General features: G+C 34.5%; 1 protein-coding gene across 2 annotated transcripts in view; it reads right to left on the bottom strand.

Moving 5' to 3' along the window:
- AGTPBP1 (ATP/GTP binding carboxypeptidase 1) overlaps positions 1 to 18246 on the bottom strand; it is a 155512-nt gene that overhangs the window by 38186 nt on the left and 99080 nt on the right. For both annotated transcript variants that reach the window (XM_077749493.1, XM_077749494.1), the window contains 3 exons: positions 16576 to 16659; positions 14916 to 15002; positions 14685 to 14833 (listed from right to left, as the gene is read on the bottom strand). In XM_077749493.1, coding sequence (XP_077605619.1) covers positions 14685 to 14833; positions 14916 to 15002; positions 16576 to 16659 — 320 coding nt within the window. The remainder of the gene's footprint in view (positions 1 to 14684; positions 14834 to 14915; positions 15003 to 16575; positions 16660 to 18246) is intronic.

Genomic DNA, 18246 nt, shown 5'->3' on the forward strand with positions numbered 1-18246 from the left:
CTGGATCCCACCAATTCCAATTCTAACCTGGATGAGCTGCTTTCCAGAAATGCTCCTCAGCCTTCATCCCATTAACGCTGGAACCCCAATCAGGTCCACCGTTTCTCCCACCTCCCATCGCACTCTCAGTCGGCTGCAATACAGCTTCAAATATGTTCTCAAAATGGAATCCTAATGAATCCCAAAATCAAGCTTGTTGGCTATATTATTCAAACTTTCTAGATCGTTATTTATGTTTTGTCTTCTTGATATGTTAAATTCTGAAAGGGGTATTTTAAATTCTCACAACAACTATCTTCTAATTAAGTTGTGTTTCTTGGAGCTTTTGTTCAATCTCTAAAAATGCCCTATGGTTATGGTTGTTGTTGTGTTGTATAAAGGTTTGTGTTCTGCACAGCAAAGGAAATCATCGACACAAAGAAAATGCAGCCTACTAAGTGGGAGAAAACACTTGCACATCATATATTTGATAAGGGGTTAATACCTAAAATATAAGAAGAACTACAACTCAATTAAAAAAAAACAATCTGATTAAAAAATGGACAGCCATAAAAAAGAAAATCTTGCCATCTGCAGCATGCCCCTTGAGGGCATTATGCTAAGTCAAGTAAGTCAGACAAAGACAAATACCAAAATACCATATGATTTCACATGTAGAACCTAAAAAAGAAAAAAATTCATAGAAACAGAGAACAGATTGGTAAGGCAGGAATAAAAGTGGGTGTGGGTAAATGGGTGAAAGTGAGGGAAAGGTAAAAACTGCCAGTTATAAGTTAGTCCTGGGGATGTAATGTACAGCCTAAGGACTATAGTTAATATATAAATACTATGTTTCATAACTGAAAGTGTCTGCTAAGACAGATCTTATAAGTTCTCATTATAAGAAAAAAAATGTATGTGGCAACAGATGTTAACTAAACTTCTCAATAGGATCATTTCACAATATATACAAATATTGAAGCATTATGTTATACATCTGAAACTAACAGAAGGTTATATGTCAATTATACCTCAATTTATTTTTTTTAATTTTTTTAATGTTTTTATTTATTTTTGAGAGAGAGAGAGATAGCGTGAGCAGGAGAAGGACAGATAGAGAGGGAGACACAGAATCCAAAGACAGGCTCCAGACTCTGAGCAAGCTATCAACAGAGAGCCCAACACAGGGCTCAAACCCACAAACCGCGAGATCACAATCTGAGCCGAAGCCAAACGCTTAACTGACTGAGCCACGCTGGTGCCCAATTATACCTCAATTTAAAAAATGTTTGTGATTATTCTACATTTTTAAAAACTGCAACTTATAAATACACAGTATCTATTCAGTGCTTTTGATCCTGAATTTTTCTTTGTCTGGATGGGAATGTAAATTGGTGTCACCTTTACAGACAACAGGCAGGAAGGTCCTTGAAAAATTAAAAATGTAAATACCATATGACCGGCACAATTCCACTTCTGACATTAATATTACCACTTTTGCTGTATTTTATTTGCATTTGCCTAACTTATCTCTGCCCAGTCATTCACTTCCAATTTTTCTTTGTCATTTAATTACCACCCTTCTCACCCACCCCCCACCATTGTGTAAGTTTTTTAGGACATTTCAGTTCACAGTTAATGAGAACGGATCTACATTTCACATCATTGCTTCCATCTTATTTTCTTTCTACTATTTCATGTTTTTTCTTCTTCTTTACCTGTGTATAATTACTGGCTTGGTTGCATTTCTCCACATTTCCTTCTCCATTATTGGAAGCTTTCTGTTGCACTCTTCAATTCACTTCCCATTCTCATCGTTATGATTGACTGGTATTTCTCTGATACTGTATCAATACCTAAGCAATCCCACCAACATAAATTAACTTTCACTTCTCCTATATCACTGCCTTTAAACATTTTTACTTTTAACATACTTTATAAATTCCAAGTCTTCTATCTTGAGGTCTTTTTCCTCATTTACTTTTCTCACAGAGGTTTCAGGGGTAATATATTTTCTGAATTCTACATACGTAAAGTGCAAGGCAGTGACAAACAATTGACAGACTTCACAAAGACAATTGTCTGTCCTCTAGCTTCCCGTGCCACAGACAAGAAGTCGGACACAAATCCACCTTTCTCATGTGCAGAACAACACAGGGATTAAGAGCATGCAGTCTGCAACCACACTACCTGGATTTAAATTCCAACTTCCCCACTTACCCAATGCATGATCCTGGGCAGATTACTAGAGCACTGACACTCTCTTTTTCTCTTCTGTAAAATAGGTTCTGTTGTATGGATTAAGAGTGCCACGTGCGTTAGCACTTAGAACAAGGGCTGGCACACAGTAAATATTCAATAAATGTTAGCTGCTGTTAATATTATCATTATTTAAGTAACCAGTGCTTTTAAAGTGGAAGTATGTTAAGATTTTGTCTTTATATTTGAAACTCAGGTATTTCACTGGTACACATACCAGATTCCTATCTTCTTTATTTCTTCCTAGGATTCACTGAGCCATTTTAATCTGAAACTTGAAGCTCCTCCAGGCAGTTGAACATCTGAGTCTTGATTTTGGTTCAGGTCAGGATCCAAGGTCATAGGATCTATGCATGAAGCCTGCTTAAGACTCACTCTCTCGGGGCACCTGGGTGGCTCAGTTAAGTGTCCAACTCTTGATTTTCGGCTCACGTCATGATCTTGCGATTCAAGTCCCACATGGGGATCTGCAGTGAGAGCACAGAACCTCCTTGGGACTCTCTGTCTCCTGTCTCCTTCTCTCTCTGCCCCTTCCCCAATAGTGTTCTCTCTCTCTCTCTCTCTCTCAAAATAAAAGGATTCTCTCTCTTCTGTCCCTCTTCCAGCTCACCCCCTCTCTCTCTAAAAAGAAAAAAAAGGGGTAAAAAAGGAAACTTCAAACTCCTCTAGACACACAAAACACATAATAATGGTAAACTATAGTAAGGTTCCAGCTGAAGTCAATGGCACATTAGATTTACTGAAGTGCTCTAATTTTATAAAAGACAATGTATTCTATTACTTTTTAAATGATACTTAATTCTGGTCACAATGGAAGAGTGACACTTTAAAATTCTAACTATCATAAAAACCATCTGAACCAAAGAGATTGCCCTACTAAGAACCAATCAAATGAGGTGAATCAGACTGAATATATTACAACCTACTCCACCTGACATTTTGGCTATATTTGAGTAATTGATATTGTCATTAGCCAAAGGATAAACCTTTATATATACAAAAAATATGCTAAGAACTGTCAATCTGGTCACTTGAATACAGACTATCAAAATATTAAATTGCCACAGTGAAGCCAAAATCCAATGGCAGTGACTTCTAATAATATCTAAGTAAAGGCCAAAGTCGTATTAAGTAGATGGTCAATAACAAGTACAGATACAAAAAAAAGACAAGGTATTTTAGTCCCCAATCATCAAATGTATTACGAATCACAGATTCATGAAATTTTCAAGTTGAAGCTAATACTGTCATTGAACAAGGAAGGGGGACAAGAAAAGTTTAAAATGGAACTCAAATAACCTAAAGGCACCTATCACAAGTTGCACACCTTATCTGGACTCAGTGACTCTATGGAGAAAAAAATACATGCTTATTATATGGCTAGTACAACAGCAGAGATTTGTACTAAAAATAGGAAGATCAGATTGTTGGTCTAGTAGATAATGGTAGCCGCTTGAGTCTGCATCTCCACACACATCCTTACCACCAAAATGTAAATACACAAATTCAACAAGCAGCACAAATAAAACCCAGGCTTTCAGCATTACTAAAAGACAGAATATAACAAACTTTAAATTACCTGTATGTATAAATATGGGTAAACATACATCAGGCAAATGGAAACAAAGTAGGAGTTGAAATCCTGAGATCAAAGTCAATTTCAGGCCAAAAAATAATAAATGAGACAAAAAAGGAACTTTATAAAGGTGACCAATCACAGTAAAATATAATAACAACCAGTATCTATGTACCAGATAAGACCAATCTCCTAAGTAAAGCGAACTACAGAATACAGAAGACAGAAACATACTATCTATAGTAGAGTAACACGTCACTCTAGGTACACCACAAACCAAAGGAACAAAAATAAAGAAATGCACGCAGAAGATCTAAAGAACCTAAGAAGGCAGATCTTAAATACAGAACACTGCATCCTGTATATATACAGAATGTCTAAGATACACCTTCTAAGAACATGTGAAATAGTCACAAAATAGGTCACATATTAGATTAAAAGGAAATGTCAGAAGTTCCATAAAAGAGAAATACTAACCAACAAAACTGTCTAACCACCATGTAATAAAACTAGAAACTAAAAACAAAATAAACACTTGGGGCATTGGATGGCTCAGTCAGTTAAGCATCCAACTCTTGACATGCTCGGGTCATGATCTCACTGTTGTGAGATTGAGCCCTGGGTCGGGCTCCACACTCAAGCCTGCTGGAGATTCTCTTTTTCACTCTTCCCTCCCCCACTCATGTGTGTGCACTCTCTTTCTCTCAAAATAAATGAGTAAACATTAAAAAAATACTAATAAAACAAAATGAACACAGACAAGGAAGGACACAACATGTAGGGGGGTGGGAAGAAAGGCTGACTTGGATGTCAGACTCTGAATGAAGTGAGGAGGGCATCTGTCCAAAAAGGCAGCAGAAAGATTGTAACATACACTGGAACTAATCAAGAATTAAATATATTAAGGATAAGGGAAACCCACATTCTCCATGTTGAAGAAGGGTGTTGTAAATATAGGTTAAAAAAAAAAAACAGAATAAGGACTGTGGAATTGAAGGCATCAGTGTGACCTCCTAGAGATTGTGTGGGAGTGTGTGTGCACATAACACATACACACAAACATAAACACATACATACATATAGAGAAACCACTACAAACGAAAACTTCTATATAAATATTTGTCTACACAAACATACAGTTCTCAGCTCTGTCTACTTAGAGGTCCAATAACAATGTGCATACTATGCATACAGACCTTGGTTTTTAAATACCATTCATCACTAAAACAAACCAGGGCTCTTCCAAGAAATGACGGATACCAGGCTAGGTCAGGAAAAGGCAAGATGCACCGTGAGTATGTATGCCAAAAAGGCAAGGATGCCCAGACAGGATGACTGGGATATGTCAAAGGGACACCGAAGCCAGTACGGAAAGGATCCCACTGGTTGAATCTTGGGCAATTTGAGCATAAAAATATATAATAATAGCAACTAATGACAACCTAATAAGTAAAACAGGAAACCAATTCTGGACTTATATTAACATATTAAAAGTTTGATAAGGAAAAAGATATTTACATAGTTTCAAAGTACCTCAACCTAAAATACTTTATTAATTACAAAGAGAAAAAGAGTAACTTTACAACAGAAAAGCCTAGCAGACTCCAACTTAATCAAGTGATAAAATTATAATTATTAGTAATGGGACAAACAAAATCTGGGATGTCACCAGAGTACAATATCACTTCTATAATATTCCTGCCACAGATACCTAACTTGAATGGAATCATGAGGAACAAGAGGAAACTCCAAACTGAGAACCACTCTACAGAATAGGAGTTCTACAATTTTCAAAAGTATTTAGTCATGAATGTTTAAGCCTGTAAAACTGCTCCTGACTAAAAGAGTTTAGACACTTGACAACTAAATACACATGGTTTGAGCACAATTCTCTTGCTATTAAGGAGATTATTGAGAAAATGGGTGAAACTCAAACAAAGAGTCTATGGATTAGATAGAATTCACATATCAATTATAATTTTCTGATGTTGGTGGTTATATACCAAAAAATCCCACTGTTTTTAGAAAATATGCTAAAAGTATTCTAGGGTGATGAGGCATCATTTCAGATCCTCAACATCTGGAGTAAGTGTGTAACTTTTCTATGAATTTGAAATTATTTCAAAATAAAATATTCAGAAAAAGCTGATGATCATATATCAAACTAGAATCTTCTTGACATATATTTTGTGCATGTTCACTTTATGTTCCTAATGGGATCTTCATAGTTCATCCATCCATTGCCTTATTCATTTAACAAATGTTTACTGAACATCCATTAAATCCCATAGTGTAAATACGGCAGTCAGCAACAGTGACACTGTCCCTGATCACATGGTATGTATAAACAAGGGGGAGGGGGCAGGAGAGATTAATCAGCTACACTTATAAAAAACCTAAAACTGTTATGAGGACCCCAAAGGAAAAAATTACAAGGAACATTTATCAAGGAGACTCATCCAGCCTGAGGAGTCAGGAAGACTTCCTTAGTCAACATATAGCTCAGCTCAACTAACAGGGGCAAGGTGGGGATGCTACAGACTAGATTCCAAAATCCTATTCTGTTACATGATTCCACACATGTTCAGTTTAGGTACAGAGGTGGTTAAAAATGTTCATATCTGGGAGACATGGCTGAGGGGAGGAGCAGGGAGAAGGAGGGATTGGGGGGTAGGGTGAGAAACAGAGTGCAAAAGTGCCAGGGAGGGAAGGAGCTTGCAAGTTCCAAGTTACTAAAATGCAATACTGCCATCTAGTGGTAATTTGAGCAAACTCCTTTCAAGTAATGGGGTGTGTGTGTGAGAAAAGAACTGGATTACTGAAGATATATTATACAGTGATATAAATTCTCAAATAAAATTCACAAATTAAGATTGTTTACTTGTGAGAAAACTAACAGAATCACCTAAAATATTCCCAGGAAAAGGGCAACTTGAGAAACAAAAACAATAGTAATTCTGCCCCTTTTGGGGGCATTGTCAAAGAAGAAGACATATTTTGCTTAGAAGAAGACATATTTGCTTAGAAGCCAACACTAAAACCCAAACCAGGATGTCCCAATCAAAAAAAAAAAAAAGAAAGAAAAGAAAAATAATCAATTAAAATTAATATTACTTCCTAATTGCAATCATGTATGGCAATTAAAAAATCCTTCCAGCTGAACAAGAGTCTACTGCAAATATTTTGTCATCAGTAGCATCCCTGAAGTGAATTCAAAAGTCAACTGATAACATCAACTAAATAGCTATTTGCAGTTTCTTAAGATGCTGAATTCCAGTTTACTAAAATATTAGTCCCTTCCTTCTTCTACTGATGTTAAGACGAACCAAGATTTCCTTTTGTTGTACTAACTTCACAAACCTAATGACAGAGTTTCACTTAAAAAAACTACATCTTCCTAAGAGCTCATTTCACAGCTATAACTACTTACAAGTATATGGAAATAAAACCACAAGAGACCACTTCTTGTCAAGATTTGGGAAAATCTCTACTAAGCTTAAGGCAGATGGAACAGTACTGAGAAAAATCCAATGCAGAATATGCCTCATGCTTTATTTCTTTATATACATATTTTAGATTTTCATTTCCACAATGAAAAAAAATGTTGCATTATATCTCAGAGTCCCTTAAAGAGTAACAGATAAAACAATAAAGAAGCACAAAACTAGAAAGCATTAAAAAAAAAAACAACGTATCAATTATAAAAGGATTTTAAGTTGAAAGCATGTTAAAGACAAGGGCCAAACAACAAAATGCAACCTCTATTTATAAGAAACAAAGATATATCAAGCAAATTTAAACCAAAACATTCTAAAAATAGAATTCAAGTCTAAAGATACTGAAGTATGATTATTTTATACTGTTAAACAGTATATACAAAATGAATATGGAAAAATTATAAACTATGTGTCAAATAATGTTGCATAAATAGAAAAAATATATGTTTTTGCAAATGAGGCCTGGACCAAAACACAACAGAACTGAAAGACAATTTTTTAAGCTAGAGAGGGTAAAAAAAAAAATAAGGACACAGAAAACTGAATAAATGGATTTACAACACTAAACTAACAATGTATATGAAATTACATTTCCAGCAGAGAATACATATTATTTTCCAAGTGCCCATGAAAACAAAAACTTACCAGATACTAAGCCTAAAAAAAAATATTCGAAATCATAAATTTTATAAGTATGTGAACAAAATTCATTAAAATTTGAAAGTCATGAGAAAAATCTTAATCAAGTTAATCTAACCAATTATGAATATAACCAATGTCTTCCTAAATAATTCCTGCACCAAAAAGGATACCCACACTACATACAACTAGAGGCAATCTACAGAATAACATGGAGTCTTAATATTAAAATCTAGAGGGGAAGGGGATACAAAGTAAATTATAATTAAGAGCAAATTCACACCCTAAATGCTTGATCTTCAAACAAAAATAAATTTAGGTAAACAAACTAGAAGTTAAAAAGAACTGTGTACTTTGCAAGCACACGTACTGCAGACATCATAGAGAAATCCTGCCAGTGAGTTCAGAAAGTCTCAGTGTCACTTATATAATAAAATATAAATTATCAAGTTTGCCACAGTAAGACATAGAAAACTAGACTATACTAAGTCACAGAAATCTGAAGAAGTTACCCAGACTCTCCTTCTCCCGCCCAAAAAGAAGCACACAGACAGTTCTAGAGGTGCATACTTTTCCAACTTTCATGAAGACATGTAAATGCTATTTAAGCTGCTCCAGAACACAGGGTGGGAAAATAAAAGCTTTTTTATTTAAGTCCTCAAAGTTAGCATCAGTTTGTTTCCAAAACTGGACAAAGACAACCCTCCAAAAAAGAAAACGACTTGTCTAACCCACTACCAATGACGTAAAGCCTTTACAGAAAATACTAACAAATCAAAAATAGTTGTATATTAGATTAACTCCCATGCAAAGTAGATTTATTTCTGAAACCCAAGGATGATTTGATATTAGAAACATTAATGCAATACAGCACATTAATATCACATCACATTAATAAATACAAAAATAAAATACTTTTAGTTTTTAAAACTTAGTGAAAATAGAAATTCTTTTCTAATTTTTTTAATTTCTGGGAGACAACATGAGCAGGGGAGGGCTACAGAGAGAGGGAGACAGAGAATCAGAGGCAGGCTCCAGGCTCTGAGCTGTCAGCACAGAGCCTGACGCAGGGCTTGAACCCAGAAACCAAGAGATCATGACCTGAACCAAAGCCAAAGCCTGATGCCTAACCGACTGAGTCACCCAGATGCCCCAAAATATAAATTCCTTACTGTAAGAATCTGTGTCTCAAAAAAAGAGCTAGTGTATTGAATGTAAAATACTAGCAGGATCCACATTAGAGTCAAAATAAAACAAGGATGCTCAATGTCTCCGTTATATTTTAAACAGTCTCAAAATTATATCCAACAGCTACAAAACAATGAAAGATACACAATATTTCACTACGGATAAGGAAAATTTCTAGGGACATACCAAGAAAATCTGCAGTATCAGTTGACAAACTCTGAAAACTAGTAAGAACCTTCAGTATGGAGGTTGATTTTCAAAGTGAACATATAGAACTTGACAGCTTTCTTAATTACAAATAATAACAAACCTGAAAATAGGGACCAATCTTTCAAAACAGACACCAAAAAAATACATAAAATACTTAAGAATGGAAGTAAATAAAAATGAACAGAACTAACAAAAAGAAAACTAGGGGTGCCTGAGTGGCTTAGTCAGTTAAGTGTCCAACTCTTGATTTCAGCTCAGGTCATGATATCACAGTTCAGGGGTTTGAACCCACATCCGGCTCTGTGCTGACAGCATGAAGCTGCTTGGGATTCTGTCTCCCTCTCTCTCTGCCCCTCCCTCACTTGCTCTCACACACTCTCTCAAAATAAATAAATAAATAAATAAATTTAAAAAATTATTAGAAAAAAAGAAAACTAAAAACTTAGGTGAGAGCTGAAGAAAAGAAATAAACAAATTTATACACCATGTTCCTAAGCAGTAAGACTTAATATAAAAAATTCAATTTCTCTCAGATTATTCTACAAGTTCAATGCAATGGAAATCTTGTGGAACTTAATAAAACTATCCTGAATAATATTTGGAATAAACTATTCTGGAAAAATAGGTAGAAAAATTCAATTGTTTTTGAAAAAGACTACAGGATGTTAAGCTGTATTATAAAGTCAGTTACACAACAAAGGATGTTACACTAGACAGAAAGGTCAGGATCATTAAAATCAAGCTGTACTAGATCAACAAGCAGCCTCCCCACAAAATGCTGGTCCACAGCTTCTGAGAACTGTGTTGTTTCAAACCAGAAGGGACAAATAATATGACTAGAAGGTCAGAGTAATTCAACCCAAATTCAAAAAGTCAGGAACTAAGAGTAATAGTGATACCTTATCAACCAGCTTGCAATATGTTTTTGCTAACCAGAGCATTTTCTAGATAAGTTACCACAGAGCAACCATGCACAATGTCTTCCAAGTGATGTTTCCACCCCTTCTTTTACTAGCGGGTCAGGAACGCAGTTTGCAAATGAGGTATAAATGTAAATATTTAACAAATAACTCAATTTATCAACATATTAAAACTCTTTGGAGAAAGAATGGGTTCAGTGTAGCTGCTTAACAACTAACAACAGGATTAAGTTAGGCCCCAAATTCACAGAATTTACCAAAATATATCCTGGATGGATTAAGTTAAATATACACACTGAAAGCATATTATCAAATGTACTTCAAAAAGGCTGAAATAATTTAACACTCCTACCAGCATAATAAGTATCCTTTTCTCTAGTTTTCAGCAACATATGTTCATTTTCTTTGAGAAATTCTACTTGGAGGAATTTATGGCAAAGCAATAATCAGAAACATATACAAATAATTAAGAATATCAACTGCAGCACAGCTTATAATTTTGAAATGCTGTAAAAGACTTAAAATCCCTAACTGTACATTACTTAGTAGAATGTTATATAAACATTAGTAATGATGTCACTGAAAATACTCAATGACAGTTTTGAGTGAGTTTTCATACTCTAACCCCAATCTATAAAAGGATAAAATTTCATTTTAAAATTATGTGAATGTAAGTTTAAGGATAACAAAATGCTAATTAGTGAATCTTCTCCCCTGCCTACATTTTTCTCTAAACAATTTTTAATTTACCAAATCCCCACATTAAAGATCCACTGCTTGATTATCAGAAAAATAAACATATTTACAGCTGGCAGACAGGGAAATCCCACTTCTGTAGATTTATAACTAAATTTGTAACTAAAATTATACACACAAATATTTTGTACAATAATGTTGATCTCAGCATTATTTAAAATAGAAAATAATTAGATACAACTTAAATGTACAGCAAAGAAAGATTTGGATAAATAAGTTACAGTGCCTCTGTAGGATGTCCATTAAACTGTTTCAGAGAACTATTTCATGACAAGAAAAAATGTTAACAATAGGATGTTTGGTTAGCATACAGACTGTGAAACTGCATGGGTTACAAGGCTTCTTTTTAAAAAATAAATATGGAATTATATATATGTGGGAATCATATATTGCCATATAAAAAAGGCTGGATGGACACCACCATATTAAAGTGGCTATCTCTGGATGATGCACTGTTGATGGTTTTAATTTTCTTAACACCATTGTGTTACCCAAATTCCCTATAAATTGCATCTGGAAAGTGTGATAAACATACAAAAGTACCCAAACGGCAAGGGCTAAGGAGCAGGGGAAATTTTAAAACAAACCAGCCATCTGTCCCATTGCTCTGATTTGGTTTCAGTTACAGAATTTTATTTATTTTAAACTTAAAATGACACTAAAGGAAGAGATTATTTTATTTCTCACATGGAAGTATTGATTTAAAAAAACAGTGGCGCCTGGGTGGTTCAGTTGGTTAAGAAGCCAACTTCAGCTCAGGTCATGATCTCACGGTCCACAGGTTTGAGCCCCACTTCCGGCTCTGTGCTGACAGCTCAGATTCTGTGTCTCCCTCTCTCTCTGCCCCTCCTCTGCTTGTGCTCTGCCTTTCCTTCTCTTTATCTTGCTCTCAAAAATAAAAAATATTAAAATTTTTTAATTTAAAAAAATAGAGAAACACTGCTTTATAATGTGTTTAATTTTAAAAATTAAAATACTTAATAAAGTTTAAAGTAGTAAGGGTAGTATTTTATAAAAGTGAATAAATAAATGTAGTTGTAAAGCTGTCATCCACCTGCTGCACTACAACTTGAAAATTATACTGGCTATCATTTCAGGAATAAACAGGCTTCTATATTTATATACTCTTCAGGAGCACCCAAAATAGAAACATAGTTCCATTTAAGTAACTGTCATTTCCTCTTCTAAAATATTATGTCAGCATTATACTTACTTACAAGTTAAATAAGGAAAACATGAAATTCTTTAATTTTTGTACTATTATTCTGAATGAGTTTCAAATAAGGTAATTTTTAAAAATTATATTCAGGTTTTAAGGTCAAAAATAGGTCAAAAAATTTTTGTAAGAAATACAATATTCAATGATTACTAGTTAGGTTCCCAAATAACAAAAATTAAAAAGATGTGAAATAGATTTTATCAAGAATATTCACACCACTGTTCATGCAAAATATAAGCACTGACTCCTTGGTCAAAATATATTTAAAATGCACCGTTTAAAATTAGATTACTTAAAACATCTAAAAACTTTAAATAATTTTATAACTGACCTAGATATTATGCTATGTAATCTTCCTGTAATTACTGCATTAGTGAATCTGATGAAAGCTTTCATCCAATACATGTAATCATCTAGAGTATAAAATTTCCTATTTCCCACATAAATAATGACAACTGAGAACAACAGCTGCTTCAATTCTTGAAAGCTCTAATTCTAAGAAATGTCCCTTAAAAACCATCATCATATTCATACCTTTAACAACTTAAATACTTTTGCTGATACACACACTAGAGTTTTTAAAAAATTGTTTCATGAGAAAAACAAAACCAATGAAACAAAAAGCTGGTTCTTTGAAAAGGTCAATCAAATTGACAAAAGTCAATAGAACTGACAATTCTAGGAGGACTAAGAAAGGAAAACAAAGAGAAAACACAAAGTACTAGTACCAGAAATGAAGCTGGGGTGTCACCATGGACCCTGCAGACCTAAAAAGGACAGTAAGGGAACATGGTGACCAACTCTACACACACATTTCACAATTCAGAAGAAATGGATCTCTTCGTAAAAGGCACAAACTACAACTATACCACAACTCACTCAGGAGAGAATAATCTGAACAGCCCTACAACTATTAAAGAAATTTATTTTGTAATGTAAAGACTATCAAAAGGGGCATCTGGGTGACTCAATAGGTTGAGTGTCACACTTTAGCTCAGGTCATTATCTCACAGTTCATGGGTTTGAGCCCCCCATCGGGCTCTCTGCTGTCAGTACAGGGCCTGCTTTGGATCCTCTGTTTCCCTCTCTTTCTGCCTATCCCCTGGTCACACACAATCTCTCTCTCTCAAATAAATAGTTACAAAAAATAAAAATAAAGACTATAAAAAAAGAAATCCTTTCAGACCCAGATGGTTTCATTCGAGAATTCTACCAAATGTTTTAGAATTCATATCAAATTTGGGGTGCCTGGGGGCCAACTGGTTAAGCGTCCAACTTTCAATTATGGCTCAGATCATGATCTCCCTGTTTGCAAGATGGAGGCCCACGTCAGGCTCTACACTAAGCACAGAGCCTGCTTGGGATTCTCTCTCGCCCTCTCTCTCTGCCCTTCCCTCCATCCCCACCCCAAAATAAATAAACTTAAAAAAAAAAGAGCACCAAATCTACACAGGATCTTCCAGAAAATAAGATAAGATGATGAGGGAACACTTTCCAACCCATTTTATGAGGTCAGTATTACCACGATACCAAAACCAGATATAGTACCAAAACCAAACCAAACCAAACCAAAAACAAACAAACAACTATAGCTCAATATCCCTCCTGAACATGTAAAAACAAATTTCTTAACAAAACTTTAGCAACTATATACAATGACCAAGTGGGGTTTATTCCACAGATTAAAAAAATGCTGGTTCAATATTCAAAACTCAATCAGTGTAATAACACCATATTAACAGTCTACAGAAGATCACATGATCAAATCAATTGATGCAGACAAAACATGACAAAGTTCTACACCCACTCATGATAAAAAAAAATTCTCAGCAAAGTAGTAATAGAAATAAATCTCCTCAATTACATCTTAAAATTTACATAAAATGACCGCTAACATCATACTGAAAGGTGACCAATAAAAGAGTAGCACAGGCTTTATGGTGATGGAAGCATTCTGTAACTTGATTGTGGTGACGATTTTAAGAATCTACAAATGTAATAGAATGGCATGAAACTCTGTGCCCACACTGTACCAATGTCAAATCCTGACTCTGAGATGATACTATAGTTACAGAAATTCAGTGAAGAGAAAATGAGAACTTTCTGGAACTTCCATTATATATATATATATATATAATTGTTTTCTAGATGAAAAGACACTGAAAACTTAATTTTAAGCAGGATAAGTAATAAATCTTTAGCTGTATTTAATTTGGATGAAATCAAAGATACTCTACATTTTGAAGGGCTTTTCACCAACAAAGCAATGCTCAGTTTATTTCAATTTTGCATTAAGTATATGAATTTTGAGAACTAGAGAAAACAAAAGAAAATGAACCTTTTTTAAACATGTTAATAATCAGGAAAAAAAAAAAACGCCTTATGTCCTACAGTTACAATGCCTGCATATCTTCTAAACTGGGGGGAAAAACATGTCTTACCATAATTAAATTGACTGTTGGATTTTTCACAGTTAATGATGTTAAACCTGTAAGCAACACCCGGTCGCATTCCACTGACTTCAAAGTAAAACCACTGATGATAATGATTGCTATTTATGTCTGAGTTCAGAATAAGATCATATTCATTTCTGAAAGTAGAAAATAAAGAAATATGATTAAAATTAAGGAAATATCTGTGTACAGACAAAAAGAAAATTTTAAATGACTTACTTTCTAATTTGAATTACTTTGCGCAGATTCCCAGATTCAAATTTGGAGTTAAACTTCAAAATATCTCCTTCTTCTGGAATAGCAAAACTAAATAAAAATTTTAAAGTATTATAAAATACACTGCATGTAAATAGGTAAACAAAAAATTTAAAATAAAACTACCCTACAAATTAAAAATATACCCTATTGCCACCTCCCCCTCCTCTTTATTTTTAAACCAAAGAACACAACAAACACAAACTCTGGTTAACATTTATAGATTTAAAAGAATCACAATTACAAGTAGAGACTGAATATTAGTCACAAATAAGAAATTTTGCCTCACAAAATAATGTTATTCCTAAATATTAATAATCAAATAAAAAGACTAGATGTATTTTTAAAAAGGCATATGACTTGTACTGAGTAGTAATAATTTTAATTAAACTATGCAGTTCTCAGATTAAATTTGCAGAGCTATATTAGATATAGATATAGCTTATTTAATAGTGCCAAGAAGGTGAAAGTACTCTCTTCACTCTACATATTCACCACTTTAGTATTTACCGAATGCTTCTTAGGTACCAGATTCGGTTTCAGTTGTCTGTCTGTCTGTTTCTCTGATTAAACACAAATTTTTGCTCTTCTGGAGCTTACAATGTTAGATTACAATGTTAGAGGGAAACTCAGACTCTAAGAAGCTCAATGACTTTGTTCTAAGTCATTTCAATTAGAAATAGCAATGGTATGTATGCCATACTCAGGGTTCCTGAGTTCTGTTTGCACCACATCTGCCTGATCTGACACAGAATTATAAGCACTGAAATAACTGAGATATTTTCAATAAGTAGATTTGGTTTTCATTTTTAAAAATATTATTTCCAATTGAGTCATTAACTTTGACATGCTTTTACCCTTATTTCTTTACCTTTAAAGATAAGGATCTTTAAAAAGTGTTTTCTTTCCTCCAAAAAGACCCGTAAGATCTGAAATGTCCATCAAAATATTAGAATGTTGAGAGAGGGAGGAAACCCCTTGAGGGCTAATTACATTTCTTGTACAAGGAGGCAAATGACTAAATAATAGTCACATTCATCATTTCTAATTTTCACTTATTTACTTATATTTAAACCTTAAAATGTGATGATACTAGTGATAGCCCTAAATTGTGAATAACATTTCATCAAGTATCATAAACAAATGGTTTCAAAGATGAGGAGAGTAATATAAAGGATTGGTGCACGCTTTAAGCCGTAAGATGTGACGAAGAGTAGTGGGGACTATGGAGAAATCAGCAAGCACATGTTCCTTCTTTTTTTTTTTTAAGGGATGGTAATTTGCTGTCCAAAGAAAATGAAGGCTCAATATTATAGGACAAAATTGCAGCAATTCATGTGACATTTCCACTCTCTCAAATGGAGGTAATTTCATATTTTTTTTAAAACACAGCATCAGTTTGTGACCTTTCCCTTATTGAACCCATTAGGCCCACCTAAGAACAAACAAAAGCCTGTGATACATTCAATTTAACATGATTTGCTATTACATTACCATTACATCCCTGTTAAAAGATGAAAAGATAGCAAGGGCAAACGAGGTGGAAGTTAGCTATATTTTTTTCTTTTAAAATAACACTGAAATTTTAGAGTACTAATAAAACTAAAAACAACAACAGACTTACTTTGGGTTATCTAAGTCATATACCACTCGATCTATGATATCACTCTGATGTATTAACCTCTCAATATCTTGGGCAATTTTTGTCCTGAAATCATAAAAGAGAAGCATGACCACCAAAATTCATTATTATACACCAAGGCACAATTTTTTCCAAAATAAGTTTGGGATGAAAAAGTGTAAAAGGATAAAACTTTCTTGTGCTCGCCTCGGCAGCACATATGCTAAAAGGATAAAACTTTCTTAAAATAATCATTCCTCTATATATTTTGTACACATAAAAATAATCAATATGTCACAAGACAAATACCAGTATTATTAAAGCCCGAATTCTAGAAAATAACCATGTAGAATACAGCTACAAGCCTAATAGCTTAAAATAAATCTTGAGGGGTATCTGGGTGGCTCAGACGGTTAAGCGTCTGACTCTTGGTTTCGGCTCAGGTCATGATCTCACAGTTTCATGGGCTCGAGCCCCACATCAGGCACTGCACTAGCAGTGCAGAGCCTGCTTGGGATTTTCTCTCTTTCTCTGCCCCTCCCCAACTCGAGCGGTCTCTGTCTCTCTCAAATTAAATAAATAAACTTTATTTAAAAATATTGAATGTCTATTTATGACTTTCAACATAAAAATGGTAACAAGCCACTCTCTAGTTGAGAAGCAAATAATTTTACATACATAAAAATAGCATTATTAGCAGCAGTAAAGATCTAAAAAAGCCAGAAATTATATATGGAGATTTTTAAAACCCACCATTGCTGGAATTTTGCTAAAATGCAACTGGCAACAAGCCTGCATATTCCTCAGAATCTATGCTCTCTTCTGTGAATGGAGAGGAAATGTGGAGGAGAGAGGGACACTTGTGTCAGGAGGCAGATCGTGGACCTTGCACCTCCAGGATTCTCTAAGGCCTGATCTCCCAGAAATCAGTCCAATGAAATGGTCACCAACTAAATGGAAAATTCCTAAAATCCCACCACTATCCTAGAAAAGTGGGCCACAGACAGACCTCACAATCTTCCCTGTCCATAATTAAGCCAAGAAAGGCAACAATCACTAAAAGTGGCACCAAACTGCAACCAAACCAGAACACATGTGAATCATAAAGCCAGGTGCCTGGAACTCCAGGTAGACTGGCCACAAAACTCATACCGGGAAGATGCCTACTGCTGTTAATAGTCACAGTATCACTTACCATATTATCACTTACTTTTTTTTTTTTTTTGAGAGAGAGACAGAGACAGCTTGAGCGTGGGAGGGGCAGGGAGAGAACGAGAGAGAGAGACTCTCAAACAGGCTTGGCACTGGCAGCACAGAGCCCGATGTGGGGCTCGAACTCGTGAAACAGTGAGAATCATGGCCTGAGCCAAAATTGAGAGTTGGATGCTTAAGCGACTGAGGCACCTAGGGACCTCTATCATTTATTCTTAAAGAGGAAGTCGATTATATGAACAGATTTAAATTTCAAGTTTGTCTGTTTCAGCTAAAGATTGGTAATACAGATTAGAACTGTGGTTTATTGATTTATTGTTAGAGCGAGAAAATTTGCCAAAATGATTATAATAAAATCTTAAAAATACACTAAACACTGAAAGTCTCCTGAACTTCACATAGATGTGAAACTAGTCTCACCAAGGTACTTCTTTGTGATTAAGGAGTATTAACTCTCATATA

This window comes from Crocuta crocuta, unplaced genomic scaffold, assembly GCF_008692635.1.
Source record: "Crocuta crocuta isolate KB4526 unplaced genomic scaffold, BGI_CrCroc_1.0 scaffold99, whole genome shotgun sequence".
Lineage (NCBI taxonomy): Eukaryota > Metazoa > Chordata > Mammalia > Carnivora > Hyaenidae > Crocuta > Crocuta crocuta.